A 17,328-nucleotide genomic window follows, 5' to 3' on the forward strand; every position below is an offset into this window, starting at 1 on the left:
TGTAAATCGAATCATTGTTTGGGATCGGCTATTACAATGATAAAAAAGACAAAATACTTTTCTAAGAACTAAGAGTAGGTTGGATGTTGACTGGTGTTGGAGGATAGACTTGCAGTTTTACCAGTTAAAATATAATTGTAGTTATTTCAATTGTGTTTAAATAGTAGCTCATTCTGCTGGACTGGGCTAACATAGTGGCAATCATAATTACATCAAATTGGTCATACAACTGCCATTCATTGAGTACGCCCGTGTCTTATTACTTCTTACAAAGTGTATCATTCAGATTTATCAGGGTTCAATTCCATCTGCCACTGATCTGCCAATCTGTCTAATCTATTTGTATGCTCCAGTAACCTAAGTCCTTCTTCCTCACCCAATCAATCTTCATGTCATCTGCAAACTTACTTATTCCACCACCCCCACGCTCTCATCCCTCATCCCCATTTCCTCATTGCTCACAATATAGTGAGCAATGTGGGAGAAGGCTTTCGACAAAATCCCATAAAAGAGAATAATGTGTAAAATTAAAGCACGTTGGATTGGAATAGTATATTGATATTAACAGAAAATTGCTCAGCACGCAGGAAACAAAGAGTAGGAATCAATGGGTCTTTTTCCGAATGGTGGGTAGTGGCTAATGGGGTACCGCAGGGATTGGTTCTAGACTCTCAGTTTTCACGATATGCATTAATAATTTATGTGGGGTACTAAAGGTAATATCTCAAATTTGCAGATGACACTAGCTGGGTGAAAGGGTGAGCTGTGAGGAGGATGCACAGATGTTGCAGTGTGATTTGGACAGGCAGAGTGAGTGGGCAAATGCATGGCAGATGCAGTATGATGTGAATAAATGTGAGTTTATCCACTCTGGTAGCAAAAATAGGTAGGCAGATGATTATTTAAATGGTTGTAAATTGAGAGAGGTAAAAATTCAGTGAGACCTTGATGTCCTCATGCACCAGTCACTAAAAGTAAGCGTGCAGGTGCAGCAGGCAGCAAATAACACAAATTGTATGTTGGCCTTAATAGTGAGTGGATTTAAGTACAGGAACACAAATGTCTTGCTGCAATTATATAAGGCATTGGCAAGGTCACACCAGGAGTATTGTGTGCAGTTTTGGTTTCTTTATCTGAGGAAGGATGTTCTTGCAATAGAGGGAGTGCAGCAAAGATTCACCACACTGATTTCTGGGTTGGCAGGATTGACAAATGAGGAGATAATAAGTAGGTTAAGACTGTATTCACTGGAGTTTTAGCAGAATGAAGGGGGATCTCATAGAAACCTATGAAATTCTAACAGGTCTAACAGGTTAGATGCAGGAAGGATGTTCCAGTGGTGGGAGAGTCAAGAACTTGTGACTGTAGCTTAAAGTTAAGGTACCCAGAGACTGGTGAGCCTTTGGAATTCGCTACCACAGAGACTGGTTGAGGCCAAACTTTTGTGGTTTCAGGAAGGAAGTCAGTATAGCTCATGTCTAAAGGGATCAAGGGATGTGCTGAACATTGTGAAATATTGACGAACATCCCCATTTCTGACCATTTGGTGGAGGGAAGGCCATTAATGAAGCAGCTGCAGATGGTTGAGCCTAGGATACTACTACTGCAGAGATGTCCTGGAGTGGAGGTGACTGACCTCCAATAACCAAAACCAACCAGCAAAGAATTTGCCTCCTAATTCCCAATGATTTCAGTTTTGCTTGATGCCACACTCAGTCTCTTTCACCTCACCTCTAGAATCCAGCTCTTTTGTCCATGTCTGAACTAAGGCTGTAATGAGGTCAGGAACTAAGCATCAGTAAGCAGGTTATTACTGAGCAAGTGCTGCTTGGTAGCACTGTATATAATGCCTTCCATAAACTATATTACACATGCATAACCTCTCCATCACCAACACACAGTGACAGCAATGTATACCAGCTACAAGATGCACTGCAGCAACTCACCAAGACTCCTTCAACAGCAAGGTGCAAACAGACGACCTTTAACAGTAAGAAGGGCAAGGATAGTAGATATATGGGATCAGCATCACCTGCAAAGGGCACACCATCCTGACTTGAAAAGATATCACTATTTCTTTACTATCACTTGGTAAAAATCCTGGAATTAGATTTCTAACAGTACTGTGGTTGCACCTAGTGCAGGTGAATTGCAATGGTTCACCACTACCTTGTCATGCTCACCTCCTAAGAAAAAGTAATATTTTACTTGAGAGCTTCTGAGTGAAGCAGTCGCAATTTAAAATACCTATTAAGTCTTATTCCACCCTGCCCCTCCCACACCACCACTGTCTAAAACTCTTTTATGACATCCATACAAATGACAGTTCTGGAATAGTCCATTAATTGTACTGAAATTACTAATTTCCTGTAATGTACTAAACCAGTATCTTAGTGGATATACAAATGAATAACCTAAAGCTAATTATGAGCCATATGTGTAGTAGAAAAATGCTGAGTGTTCACACAGATTTATCAAGTATATGTTGTTAACATGGTTTCTGTTAAGTAACCAGAAGTTCCATGGCAACACTTTGGAAACCTGCCATGATAACAGTGTTGCTATGGAAATCCTGACTAGTTGATAAAAGTGTACTAGAAAGGTACACATAAGAAATGGTATGAAATATCTTTTATGTCCAGTCTTAAAAACATCTTGTGATGTTCCTCATTATAACTAGAGAAAATATAACTAGCTGTAGATAAATTTTCCTCATCTGTCTAGCAATGATCAATCTGCAGCTTCATGTTTTAAATATTCCTTATGTAGTCTTTCTATTGAAGTCATAATTTTTTTCTTTTGGAATGTTCACTATTGGTAGTGAACTGAGGAACTCTACACAAATATCTTCATAATGCTAATACTTGTATTGAGAAGACGAATCCTTGCCACTGTAGTTTTAAAATCTAATCTGCCATCAAATTACAGTCAATTCAATAATCCTAACACCCACATTATATTTACAAGATCTTATCAATTTTCAGAAGTAATTCTATTTCTTTTACAGGTATAAACTACCAATGTATTTTCAACTATTTAAACTATTACACGTGCAATAATAAATAATATGCTGAAACAGATTTTTACGGCCTAGATACAGCAACTTAAATTACGAATTACATTTCCCACTTTGCATCAGTAAACTAAGTTATGAGTAACAGAATGTAATGTCTTTAAACCTTTTCTGTCAGTACAAAAATCCATTTCCTGTTGCCTTTTAAGAAGCAATGCCAGACACCTTGGATGAAACTGATTTATTGTAGAGTACATAACAGGCCAGCAGATCTGGTGAAAGAAAAGTACAGTTACTCAGATGCTGCAAAGTCCACAAGTTCACAACAGCAAAGCAATCCAGATTTCTAATACTTTCATAGTGCTCTACTGAAAATACACATTGCAGTTACCATAATGAACAAGTCACCATTTTTTAAATACATTATTTATTTGGCTAGTGGATAATCTTAATGAAAGATTTAACTCCATACCCACAAGTATGTTATGTCAATTCAACTTTTCCTGGTGTTAAATATTAAATTACTTCTAGTCCTGTGGGTTTTTTTTTCACAGTTATGGTTCATTCAGTTTTCCTGGTGTTCCTGGAGACTTTCCAATTCTTTTGTGCAATGTGTCACCATATTGAAAAGCTTCTTTACAAATTCAGTCTTTTCTTTGAAAAGGCCATTAAGCAGCAAGTTTGACGCAGACTACTTTCCTTCTGGGAATTTGGCTGATAGTCCAATTAAAGATGGCAGTAAGCATTTAAAAATGCAGCACAACCTTCATTTTCAAATTCCTGAAAATACAGAGATAGTCTTGTGTTGTACACGAGGTTTAGGGCTGTAAATTCTACTATGGTCCATTATGTTAAGAAACTGTTAAAACTCCCCTCCTTTTACCCTGAGGATACAGAGTGTTAACATTACCATATAATGTTTTGTCTGTAAAGTGACAGCTTTTTTACATTTTCATTTTAATTGCTTTGTAACATAAGACCTGAATCATAACCTGCACAGCTCCATTAGTCAGCTTCTTTTAATATAAATAAATAAGTTCTGTGAACAAAACTTACCACCCAGTCAGATAAATTATACAGTTATTGGTAAGAACTACTTTCATGTGAATGCAGATGCTTTTAGGCCTAACTCTTAAAGCCATCTCCTAACCTGCACGTAAAACAAAATAATTTGTGAGGTCAGGAATTCTGCGATGGCTGTCCCAATCTGATGCAGTGACTATGTTTGCTTTTATGATAAATTACTTCTGTCTGAATTAAATTTCAAAATGCAGAAGAGTGGGTTTAATATGCACCTGTAGCTTCCCATTTAATCTCAGTGATTTTTAATCAGAACCTCCTGTATTTTTGTGACCATCTCCTGGAAGTGGTTCCACTTGCAGGTTGACTCTGGGTACATGCGACTGTATTTTGCAGCTGGAGAAATGAAGACAAATTTAATTTTAATCACAAGTAGATATTTTGATGAGACAGGAGTAATCTGGCAGTTTGTGGCAAATGATAACTCATAATATGTTTCTTCCTTGCTATAAAATTGCTGAATGAATTACGTATTCACAAAACCTTGTGTATTAAGCTCCCCTGCAATGTCTGGGTCGGAGTGTAACATTTTATCATAATTTATGGTTGCATTGAACGTGCAGAATTGAACACAGCCCAACTCCCAGGACTGTAATGATACCCAATCCTGACCCTGACAGCATCATGTGGCTGACTAATCCTGACTAAGCCCCTGGACTGAGATCCAGTTCCTTCCAGGACTGACTGTGACGAGACTCTCTGACTGATGACAGTCCCTTTTCACTTGACTGAGGATTACTCCCATTAGACATTCAGGCACGGCCATTCGGTTGAAGCACTTTTTGTGTCTTTGCCACGCAAGCTGCTGGCACACGCTGTAGGAGTGACATTGATGTAACATGTGACCATAAAAAAACACACCCAACTCCCTGACTGATCATTGCTAGCAAACATGACAAGTGGCCTGGTTTTGTGAATGCACCACAAAGCAAAGCAAGGCAGAAGTACTGTGAGCCTTTTATGTTATGAATGAAGACAGCAAAGTGCAAAAAGGCAAGGTGAAGATGCTGTGAGCATTCAAGAAGGTACAAAATGAACGAGTGCCAAGAGAGAAAGCAAGAAGCCCTGAATTACTCCCTAGACCAATCCACAAAATGGGTGCTTGTCCCTGTGTGCAAAATGGCCTGGTAGCAGCATTCTAATGAGAGGTTTTGGTGTGCTGCAAAGTACAGTATTGAACCGGGACATTCTAAGTGAGCTGGAGATGTCCCATGATGGTGTGTTGAACCTAGTGCTAGTCCGATGACAATATCTGTGGATTGGGGGTTGGGAGATCGCTGCCTATGGTGCTTACCTGGAGCTGTTGGGTACTGTTGGCCAAAACAGAGGCTTGATGAAGCAAGCATTGAAATGGAGCTGCCAAATATCCGCTCTGACTTTCTCGTCTTGAATTGTCACTGTCTACATTCTCTCCACCGCTTGGGGGAATAGAAAGCTGGATATCAATGAGGTGATAATGAAGAGGTAATAATGAGATGTTAATGCAAACAAAATCGTCTCTTGCTGTCCACTAATGAGACTCTTGTCTTATTGGTGAAATCTTGCGTAGAAAATTGTACTTCCAGCTTTTTCCTTACATCAGGAATCTAATGTTTCTAATTTTGCTATACTTTCCTAACTGACTCATCATTGCCCATCTCATTTAGGGGCTGGAAAAATTCAGCACCTCATTTATTTCACTCACTCTGTATTTTCCAAATTTTCTTGCCACTGCCTCCAATGTTTACACACTAGGAAATTCTGAGCAATGTAACTAGAAGGTGGAATAAAACACACAATCCGTTAATAAAAAAACTGAACCATTGCTACAGGTTCTTCTGAAGTAATTTTAGTTCCTGTTTTCTGTCAGCTTGCTAACCACTTACAAGTACTACTTGCAAAATAAATAACCAAAAATGCAAACTGTTTGCAAAACACTTTTGAAGTTGCCGTGAAATTGATTGATTCCAGGGTGAATTAAAGTTTGTTCACTGAGGCCTACCCTGTGCCAGGGGTTTGGAGTTTCGATGATTGAATCATCCTGAACTGCTATACACTATGCTTTGGGTACATGCTGACAACTGGCATGCATGCAGTTGACACAAAGTCTTGCTGTCCAAAAAGCTGGCTGTAAACATGATAGACTAATTTATTATGATTCATTCATGCTTGTTTGACCTGCAGCTTTCTCTGTTAGCACAACATTATTCTTGGGTTTATTATAACATGATTCTTAATTGGATTCCTAGCTTCCTCCTAACTTCAAATTTTCCATAAAATAATAGCTGGAGGAAAACTGTCCAGATCCTCATTTGGAAACAAGAAAGTGGACATTATTTCCCTTGGAAAAATAAATGTGGGTTGATGTCTCTGGGCAGCTTAGGAAGCTGGATGCTTGACTTTTCTGTATTTTGGGGTTTGATTTCAATTTATACACTCAGAATATGATTTTTGTCTCGTAAATTGCTGTTTCTCACGCCAGGTATTTACACAAAGCCGTAATATGAGTTTGCTCAATTTTTCTGAGAATGCTGTTTGTAAACTCAATTTCTGTAACTTGGAAACTTGTAAATTTCTTTGTGTGCGAGAAAGAGCATATGATTTATTATCAGTTGTAAAATGTTTCCTGGATGTTCAAGGTATTGTTTTCACAGGTTAATGGAAGGCGAGGTCTAGTACCAACAAGTTTTCTTGGTGCCAGAATTGAATTGCCAAAAACACTGGAACACAAAGCAGTAAGTAATGTTACATTCTCTATATATATGGTCATATAATTTAGAGTACAAGAAAGTTGACTGCTTAATTTTCTGTTCTATTGTTTTGTGTTTTTACTATGATTAGAATTTTTTAGATTATATGATATTTTGATGGTTATTTTGAAGGCAGATATTCAGGCCCAGATTTTCAATACTGAGCTGGTTAGCTCAATTTACTTGCTCATAAAACCATTCATAGTATCCTCATAGTACCCGTTAGTGTGGAAACAGGCTATTTGGCCTAACAAGTCCACACTGATCCTCAGAGCATCCCAGCCAGACCCACCTATCCCTGCAACCCTGCACCTTCCATGGCTAATCCGCCTAACCAACATATCATTGGACACTATGGGCAATTTAGCATAGCCAATCCATCTGGCGCGCACACCTTTTGACTCTGCTTACTAAGCTGCACAGGAGAAGAATGCTTGACTTCTATATGAAGTTAAACTGCTATTTTTCTGTGATCTATTTTGTCAATGACTCAGTGTTTATTTGCACACGATCTTTAGTTTTAAATGATTGTAAAATGTTAGTTGCACTTTAAAATTCTGTATGATTGACACATTCATAGGTTTGTATAAATAGCAGTATTTTTAAAAGAAAATGATGAATGTGCATTTTAAAGCAGTTTTTCACATACCATTGTTACTGTAGGGTTCATGTATAATATACAGTGTATAATTGTCATTGAAGGATATGAGGAGCCATTCACGGTGGGTGGGAAGGGAAATGGTTGACATGAAGGTTATGATAGACCATTAGGGGCTGGTAGAAGACATGAGTTGGCAGGGAAGTGGCGTAGGGGCATTAACCTTTCCTTTTCAAAGGTTCCTATATCCAGACTATGGCTCGTAACTCCTCTGAGGGGCTTTAAACTGTGACTCATGGAGAAACTGGCATGACTCTACAAATATTATGAGGGCATTCTGACAAATGCCTAAACCCACAATAGAAGCTGCAAGATCAGGAGTGCAGGATGTGGACTTACTACCTGCACTGTTATCCCACACTACTGATTATTCTGGGTGCTGGGAATCGGGCATGGAATCTCAGAATTAGTTCTTGCCATCATTTTTAAATGCCAGCAAAGTTGTGACTGTATGTGAATATGTGCCATAAATCTAGTTTTACCGCACTGTGGGTGCTAATTCATGATTGCCATGAATAGGATTTTCTGTTTAGGATCGGGACATGGACTCTGAGATCATATTCTATTGGCCAGAGGACATCGTTGCCATCTAGTTAAGGGTCATTAGGAGCCTGACATTTGCAGGTATGGAAAGGAGAAGATGCCAAGGTCTCAAAGTGCCTTTATATTAAGAATTTGCCAAAGCTGCTGTCTCCTGTGGACAGGAAAATCCTCCATAGAGTGCCTTGTGTCTGTATCTGTGGCCAAGTGGGTATGGTTGCTTTGGGATTGGGTGGGTTCCTCAAAATGTTCTTAGAGCAGTGCACCCCCAAGCCTGGCCCCCAGTTCTGGTCTGCTGCTTTGAGGACATCTCCAATGTTTGCTGGGCTCCAAATGCCACAATATTGTAGCTGTGATGTTGCTGAATTATTAATCCTGAGGGCCACAACTAGTACTCTGGAGACTTGAGCTTAAATCCCACAAAGGCAGTTGACAGATTCCATCAATAAATTTGATATGATATGCTAATCTCATTAATAATGACCAAGAAACTATTAGATTGTCATTAAAACCTATTTGGTTCTTTAATGTAATTCAGAGGAGGTTTGTTTAGAATGAACCTGGTTTGACTTGCATGTACCAGCTCTTAGCTGCCATTCAAAATGATTTAGGAAGTCAGTCATATCAAGCTGCTGAAGAAAAAAAGGACTGTGGGTGTATGCCAATGGACTGTGACAATTCACCACATTCTCGTGGGCAGTTATGGATGGGCAACAAAAGCTGGCCTTGCCAGTGATGCTCATATCTCAAGAACAAATATTAAAAGAAAATATAGCCTGCTTTCCATACCAAAGAAGATCTCAAAGTGCTTGACAGCTGATGAGATGTAAACATTATGGCCATATCAGAAACATGACAGCATACACTAACTCTCACAAATGGAAATGTGACAATGAGCAGATAATCTGTGTTTGTGTTGTTGATTGAGAGAAACTATGGATAACTCTTCAGATCATTGTCAAAAAGTAGATTGGGGTTTCAGCCCACGAGGAGGCCAACTGGGACAACTGAAAATCGGCATTTCCAATGCATGACTCCCTCAGTACTGCACTGGAGCATCATGCTTGATATTTGTGCTTGGGTCTTGGAATGGGACTTGAACTCGTGATCTTATCTGGTCAATAGTCTGCAAGATCACCCAACCACAGATTGTGCAATCTCTCGGGTTATGCATTAAAATCAGTGGTGTGTTAATTAGTCAGCTTCTAGTTCAGTTATCGATCCTCCCCATCCCTTATTAAGTAATTAATCAAAGATTTTACTTCTGTCCCAGTCAAGGTCAGCAAGTTCACCTCCAGGGCATCATGGGACACCTGAGATTCCTCAATCCTCAGAAGACATCTGCAAACAAAAGCTGAACAATAGGCAACGATTAATGAGAAGAATATAAGTAAGTTTGTTTAAGAGTTTCAAAATGTCAAGCTTTACATTTTTAAAATAATCAGCTCTTTTTTTTTCCTCTCAACGCAATCTTTATTTCCCTTTGCTACTTTTCTTTATGTCTGTTATTTGACATGGAATTCACCTATTTTAATTTACACTTCCAACTCTGCACTGGTAATTTGTTTCTGAATTCTTCATGGGGTGTGGGCATTGCTGGCACAGCTAGCATTGGTTATCCATTAAAGTGGCCCTTGAATTAAATGGCTTGTCTAAAATGGCCCATTGCTGTGGGTCTGGAGTCACATATAAACCAGATCAGGTAAGGATGAGAGTCAGCCAGATTTTTATTTTTGTTTAGCGCAATCAATGATGATTTCATGTCCCGTCATTACTGAGAATAGTTTTCAATTCCAGTTTTTGTAAGTTGAACCAATTCTACAAATGTCAGTGGCAGAATTTGAGCCCATTTTGCAGGGAATTAGCCTGGCCCTCCTCATTGCTAGTCTAGTGACAATGCCATTCTGCTGTCACCCTGCCCTGTATCATGTAGTTATTTAGATTCTTAAGGATATGCACAGTTGCTTCACTCAATTCCAGGTGCCCTGTTGCCTTCACTGCAATATTATTAGTCCACACTTTTGGCAAATTAACAGACAAAAAATGCATTTAAACACTTGAATATGCACAATGTCATTAGGTATCCTGATACAACAAAGTCTTGCCCATAATGAAATGTACTTTGTTTGGGCTATCCAAGTAATTGTTATAAGGGCAAAAGATAGAGGGCTACAAATTTAACTGCATGATTTCATCATTTTTATAATGCACAATGTTATTATGGAACCTTTGGAACAAATACTGATGCATTTAATGTCTCACTGAATAGCATCTTATGTAATTCTGCATAAAATCAACTCAAGTGTTTAACAGTCAAACCGATGTTGGAATTAAAATTTACACCTACTTACTCCTTGTAGACATATTGTAATGTTTAAATTGACTCAACAAATTGGATTGTGGATAGCAAAAACTAACAACTTCATGAATTTTTAAGCTTCATCGTATCATGTAATCTAACTGGCCAAACATTTATGAATCTAGCCCCATACTTTACATTGATTTAGAATGTAGTTGCTCTGAAAGACAAGGTAATTTAGTTTGTGTCACATAGCGTTGCTCTGCTGTCATGAAATCCATAAAAGGTTATGAGCTCTGTGTATGCAGAATTTCATAGTTGTATGTGAAGTTACTGCATGTCATACCTTTGTTATTATATCACATTTATTTTTTTTTCTGAAAATCTTTACAGGTATGAAGTTTAAAACCTGAAGATCTAAACGTGCACTGCTATTTGTCAAATAGAGTTATCTGGTAAATCTGCTGTCTCTGCTGAATGAACTCTTCCTCACTTCCATTCGGTGCTAAATCCCAACAAAACCATAGCCTTGTATCTTCTCCTTTCACTTGTTACCACGTATATCTATTTAATTTTTATATTAGCACCCTATTATTTCTGGTTTGTGTTCTTGGCCAAAGTTCTGTATCTTTACACTTGGCCTTTTATGTCAAATATCTTTGTGCACTTTTCATCTTTTTTTAGTAGAAAAGAAAGTACTGACTTAGTAACATGACTTATGATATGTAACAAGTCCACAGCAAAGTTCTTAACAGAAATATGCTGCAATGCTATTGCCCTGCTGAAAACAGATGGAAGAGCAACACTCAAAGCTCAGCATACAACTTTCCTTATTTACGCATTCTAAAACAAAACATGTCTTAAAATTTGGCTTATCTTTTTGCATATTCCATCATCAAACCTATTTGTGCTGATGATCAATGCCTTGGACAAATAACAAACAAAAGAACCTCTGTTAAGTTAATTTCAGTTGTATAAATGAAACTTCTATCCATACATGTATGTTGTGTGCAACAAACCTGTACGCGTGCAGAAGGTGAAGAATCAGTGTACTGCACAATTCTTCTGGTGGCATGTGTGCAGGTTTTGGTTAAAAGCCCTTTTATTTTGAAAGGAGATCTATTAAGCACAGTTGCCACTAAGCAAATTTGTTTAACATTTCACTTCTTTTGAAGTGTGTCTCAGGATCCAATTCAGGAGGCAATAGTGCTTACTCCCTGTTTGTTCTATATTTGTATATTATGTGTACAGTATAAGACAACTTGTTTGCACTTTTCATTGTCTATTGCACCTGAACAAGCAACAAGTACTTTTAAATTTATTTTTTAAAGAAATAATACTGCATTAACAACTTAGAAGCATTTTACAAAAGTAAAAGTTTTCTTCCTAAAGTTGTTCTTGCAAGAAAACCCCTTCCAAAGCTATTGATAATTTGTCATTAAAAAAGGGTAATTCATTGGTTGCTGCTGTAGTATCAGTCCTGGTATTTGGCTAAACGGAAACCTCTGCAGTAATGACAGCTCTTCCTGTGGTGTAAATCACTTCCTGAAAATTCCTAAAAGAACTATTTCATAAGTTTATAAATTCTCTGATACCCACAATAAAACATGCAAATTACTAAACTTTGGAATTCTTTGATATTCAATATCATGCCGAATTCCTTAGTTTATTTAGGCTCCTATGATGGTAATTGCAAACTGTGTTATGTTATTAACAGAAATATATTCATTTGTACAAAATGTTACAAAACTAACGTTTTTCCCATTGAACCGCATAAGTGAATCATGATTAATGTCAATGCAAAATTTATACTCTGTCCTATTTAATCTGTAATGAAATAGATGGAAACAATTTAATTTGACAATATATTTTGCCAGTGATGTTGAGCTTTTACTGACTGGCAAAGAATTTGGATAATCCAAAATCAGTAATTTATGTTTTTTTGCATGCGACATAGTGATTCTGCTCAAATGAGGAAATGGATGAAATGCGGTGTTCCCTTTGCAATTGCTTTTCTCCAGACCCTTGTAATGTTTGTTAATAGAAAACTTCAGTGCATGATTTGTTGATCGTACTGTGGCCTTGTGACAAACAGCAAATCTAAACTTTAATCCATTTACATAAAACCAGCGGATGTGGAACAATCTCCACAGCTTTACTTATTTCATTTCCAGTATGGCAAAAAAGGTATGTATATAATATGTAGGTATATGTATATATACACACACATATTTATATATCAATATGGGAATGTACATGTGTGTGTATATATATTATATACAACACAACAGATTTGCATTTTGTTTTTTATGTGTTATATATCCTTCAGTGCCTTATAGAGGCAGAGAAGAATTAAAATCATAATACTAAGTTTCTGCACAAGCCATGTCTGAATTTTGTCTGTCCAAGCCAAACACTTACAAGGCTAATTATTGGTTCTTAATACGACATGGTCTTGAGAATATTCCTTAATACACAAGGGCCTTGCAAAACAAATGGAATAAAGTTTAGATGTGTTTTATTAAGATAGAAGCATAAGAAAAATGTCAGCAGATTTCTAATGTACAGAATACTGAATTAATGTATTGTAGTCACCACTGTTTCTTAAATGGTTGTACATCACACATTTATAAATTGTTTATTAAATAACAGTAAAAATTACTTAAAATCTTGTTGATTTACTTGTTAATAAAATGTTAAGGTTATTTTTATAAGCTAGTAACATGTAAATGATTTCTATACATTTGTATATTGTAAAATGTATGCATTTTGTATTAAAATAAACATATAAAGTTCTTCTGGAAATTAGTTCTTTTTCTGATTCAGTGTTAGAAATGAAGATTGTACTTCTTTCTAGTGCCTCCAATGTTCCTAAGGAAATGGAAACTAACACAGCCATTTTTAAATACAAAAGTAAAATATATGTACATAGTTGTGACTAAATTTAGTCTTATCTGAGGAGTAACTCCTCAGTTAGACACAGGTAAAATATTTTCGGATAATCTTAATCAAGTCATTGCTGTTTTCAGGTGTATGGAACACTGTCTGGTACCATGGTGTCCATCATATTCAAAAACTATGAAGGTGACAAATATTGTAAATGTCACAGTCACCTGGGATCAGCATTGAGGTGTATACGTGTAGCATAGATGACTGACGTGTACCTGAACTGTTCTTTAGTAGACCTAAACTAGATGCTAACATTCATATCAAATGTGGTTTTTAAAAGAAAGGAGTCACATAGCAGAATGATTGAATGATAACCATTAAGTAGAAAACAACTGTTGACAGTCAAATTGACAAGTGGGAAGCATTGTCCATTAGGGAACCATGCTGGAACTACCATTAACAAAACTTATTTGGTCTCAGCAGTCAAGGATCAGAAATGAAAATTTGTTAATACAAAATTGGTGGGTATAGCTAATACAGAAAGGCATAACAGTTGAGTAAATGAGAATTAAATGAAGTGTGAGTTGGTTCATTTTGGTGGATGAAATAATGGGAAAACCCATTCTTTGGAAGATAAGACTTGAAATGACGTAAAAGAGTGTGAAAATCAGAACATATTTAAATAAATCATTAAAAGAGAAACAAAGGTGGATAAGGCAAAAAGAGTGCTAAATACTGGAGTATATTTTCAGAGAAGTAGAATATAACAGTAGTTTGACAGTATAACGTTGGCACGAGCAGAAGAGTTGACAGCCAGACTACACCAATTTAAAATAATTGCCATTAAATGCCTGCAGTCAAGGCATCTACCACCATTAAGGAATGTGGTACTACCCCCAAGAGTTGCCAGTCAATTGGAGGGCCAAAAGCTGTTCCAGTAGCGCCACCAGGAGCGATGGTCACTGCTGGTATTACAGTAGGCTCAGATCAAAAAAGATTGAGGAGGCTCCTGAAAATCAATTTGAGCTCATGCACGCCAACAACAGGACATAGCAGGGGTGGGAATCAGTCATGAGGGCTAGGGGATGGGGTTTATTTTTTGTGAGGGACAGTTTTTGTTGCTAGGATGGGTTCTCTGTGAACCACTGTATGCCTATTCAGAGGGGCCTCACCAATGTACCAGAAAAGTGGCCAGGATATACCAGCAGCCAGCTTTGTCATCTATCCAAATTTTTGTTATGAAACCACCTCCCCGACCCCATTCTATTATCCTTCCTTTGACCTTGTGAAATCCTAGCACACAAATGGGAAACTATTTCATTTCCACTACTAAATAAGTACAAAAATTATTCCTCTGACGACATGTCCATCCTGGGCCTCCTACAGTGCCACAACGATGCTACCCGAAGGTTGCAGGAACAGCACCTCATATTTTGCTTGGGAATCCTGCAGCCCAATGGTATCAATGTGGACTTCACAAGCTTCGAAATCTCCCCTCTCCCTACCGCATCCCAAAACCAGCCCAGCGTGTCCCTGCCTCCCTAACCTGTCCTTCCTCCCACCTATCCTCTCCTCCTACCTCAAGCCCCACCCCCATCTCCTACCTACTAACCTCATCCCGCCCCTTTGACCTGTCCATCCTCCCTGGACTGACCTATCTCCTCCTTAACTCCCCACCTACACTCACGCTTACTGGCTCCATCCCAGCCTCTTTGACCTGTCTGTCTCCTCTCCACCTATCTTCTCCTTTATCCATCTTCTGTCCACCTCCCACTGTCTCCCTATTTATTTCAGAATCCCCTTCCCCTCCCTCATTTCTGAAGAAGGGTCTAGGCCCGAAATGTCAGCTTTCCTGCTCCTCTGATGCTGCTTGGCCTGCTGTGTTCATCCAGCTCTACACCTTGTTATCTCACAAAAATTATTCACTCAGCTTTAATCATCAGAATGGAGTAAAATATTTATTCTGCTTGAGATGTGAACATTCCAATCATTCAACAAGCAGTTATCTGTCATCATGAGAGAACATGAGCATCTTTTCAGATGAATGAAGTACGGCATTTACAATGACCATCCTAGTCTGCTTATTCCTTGTGGTATACCTATGACACACGTTTCAAACAAAGGTTTTGCAAAACTACTTGTGTCGTTTTAATCCTCCAATTTATTTTGTATGGTTGCCATGCAATTACAAAATTAGAAGCGTGCATTTGATACTTTTCCAGTTACTTCCACAGTGTCATGTTTTGAAAAAATGATTATTACAACTCAAGACGGCAAAGCACAGTAATAACTATAATGGAGAGTAATTTACACAACACCAACAGGTTCAGCACCATGCCTTTCTCACACACAAAGTGAGGAAATTGAAATGCCATCATAACTTGATGACTGGGACCATATCTCCGCTTTAACAGTTACATCAAAAATACTTGGTGTTAAGCATAGCTGTTATTTCCAATAGAATTTTAATAATAAATAAATTTACTTGCCTACGTATTCTCAAAATAGAAAGTAATGAGTCACCAAGGATTCATAGGTTGGGATTAGTTGTTATGGTTATGAAATAAAAAACAAAATATTTTTTCTAAGAACTAAGGTGGTTTGATGTAATCTAACATTGGAGAATAGAACTATATTTTTTTCCAGTTAAAATGACTGTACTTATTCCAATTGTGTTAAAGTGACAGCTAGCTGTGTTAGATTGGGTTAACATAATGGCAATCATAATTTCATCAATTTGGCTGCAAAGATCACAATATGTTTGGCATTAAATAGTAGATTACCTTTTTCATTAGGTGTTCTAAATTTGTGAGAAAATATTTCGAGTTAAGCTCACAATCTGTTCCTTATTTTGTGTCACTTCAAGGAGCTGTTCGAACTATGGATTTTGACAACATTTTGTTAATGAGATTTTTGTTATTTGTTCCTGGAATGTAGGTGTAGCTAGCTAGGCCGGTATTTATTGCACACCCCTAATTACCTTTGAGAAGGTGGTTATGAACTGCCTTCTTGAACTGCTGCCATCTTGAGGTTACATCCAATGGTTCTAGTATTTTAACCCAGCGAAATCGATTGAACAACGATGCAGTTCTAAATTAGGATGATAAGTGGCTTGAAGGGGAACTTGCAGATGGTGATGTAGCCATGAATCTGCTGCTGTTGTCCTTCTAGTTGGTACAGTTTGCAGATTTGGAAAGTGCTTTCGAGGAAATCTTGGTGATATGCCACAGCACATCTTGTTCATGGCACACACTACTGCCACTATGCTTTGATCTGCGTGTATATTTCCCTGAGTGCTCAACCCTAAGTTGTCTTCTATTTATTAACCCTACACCATTTTTGTATAAAGAGGACATCCAATTTTACAATGTTCACTTATCATTATGTGATTGAACTAAATGAAGAAGTTTTATTTTGGATGGACTTAACCAACTTTCCTGATCAATGGTTTACCTGAATCAAGCATTACATAAGTATGATGTAACACTCTAAGTAAAGCTTACCATAAAAACAGAACTAAACTCTGAGTGCTTCTGTAACCAATGATAGATATATGTATGAATTAACTATCTTTGGTGGTGTTTAATGTTAAGGATACATAGCATTTGGCAGCATATGTAAATCACACTATACCACCTGCAATGCTTTGCACTCTGTAAGGCAGACAACAAGTTAATTTATAATGTGGATTTGTTGTAAAACAATTACATTTGTTGTTATGAGGTGAAGAAATTGTTTCATAAAACCTATTGAATGATATGGGGGAAAAGACAAGTGAGTTGAGTTGAGGTTCACATCAACCATAATCTAATGGGAGAATAGACGAGATACAGAATAGTCCCTGCTCATTTTAAAATAGGAGCAGAAGTAGGCCATTCAGTTTCTCGAGTCTGCTCCATTATTTGAGATGTTTATTGATAATCTACTACAATGATACTATCCTGCATGATCCCCTTTCTGTTAATGTCAGTTGTATCCAGAATGCTACTGATTTCTTTCTTGAATATTCTCAATGACTGAGCTTCCACAGTCCACCTGTGTAGAGAATTCCAAAGATTCATTGCCTCTGAGTGAAGAAAATCCTTGTCATCTCCGCCCCAAATGGCCTGCCCCATATTTT

At 37.7% G+C, this 17,328-nt stretch overlaps 1 protein-coding gene across 7 annotated transcripts in view; it reads left to right on the forward strand.

Annotated features, from left to right (window-relative positions):
• Positions 1-13,131, forward strand: part of LOC109917196 (restin homolog) — a 110,417-nt gene extending 97,286 nt beyond the window's left edge. For 6 of the 7 annotated variants that reach the window (XM_048596427.1, XM_048596440.1, XM_048596425.1 and 3 more), the window contains 3 exons: positions 6,727-6,807; positions 9,294-9,410; positions 10,713-13,124. In XM_048596427.1, the coding sequence (XP_048452384.1) occupies positions 6,727-6,807; positions 9,294-9,410 (198 nt within the window). In that variant the 3' untranslated portion in view covers positions 10,713-13,124. Of the gene's footprint in view, positions 1-6,726; positions 6,808-9,293; positions 9,411-10,712 lie in introns of all 7 variants that reach the window. The other variant, XM_048596420.1, reaches the window with a different exon arrangement.
• Positions 13,132-17,328: the final 4,197 nt, after the last annotated feature.

Source organism: Rhincodon typus, chromosome 1, assembly GCF_021869965.1.
Source record: "Rhincodon typus isolate 14 chromosome 1, sRhiTyp1.1, whole genome shotgun sequence".
Classification (NCBI taxonomy): domain Eukaryota; kingdom Metazoa; phylum Chordata; class Chondrichthyes; order Orectolobiformes; family Rhincodontidae; genus Rhincodon; species Rhincodon typus.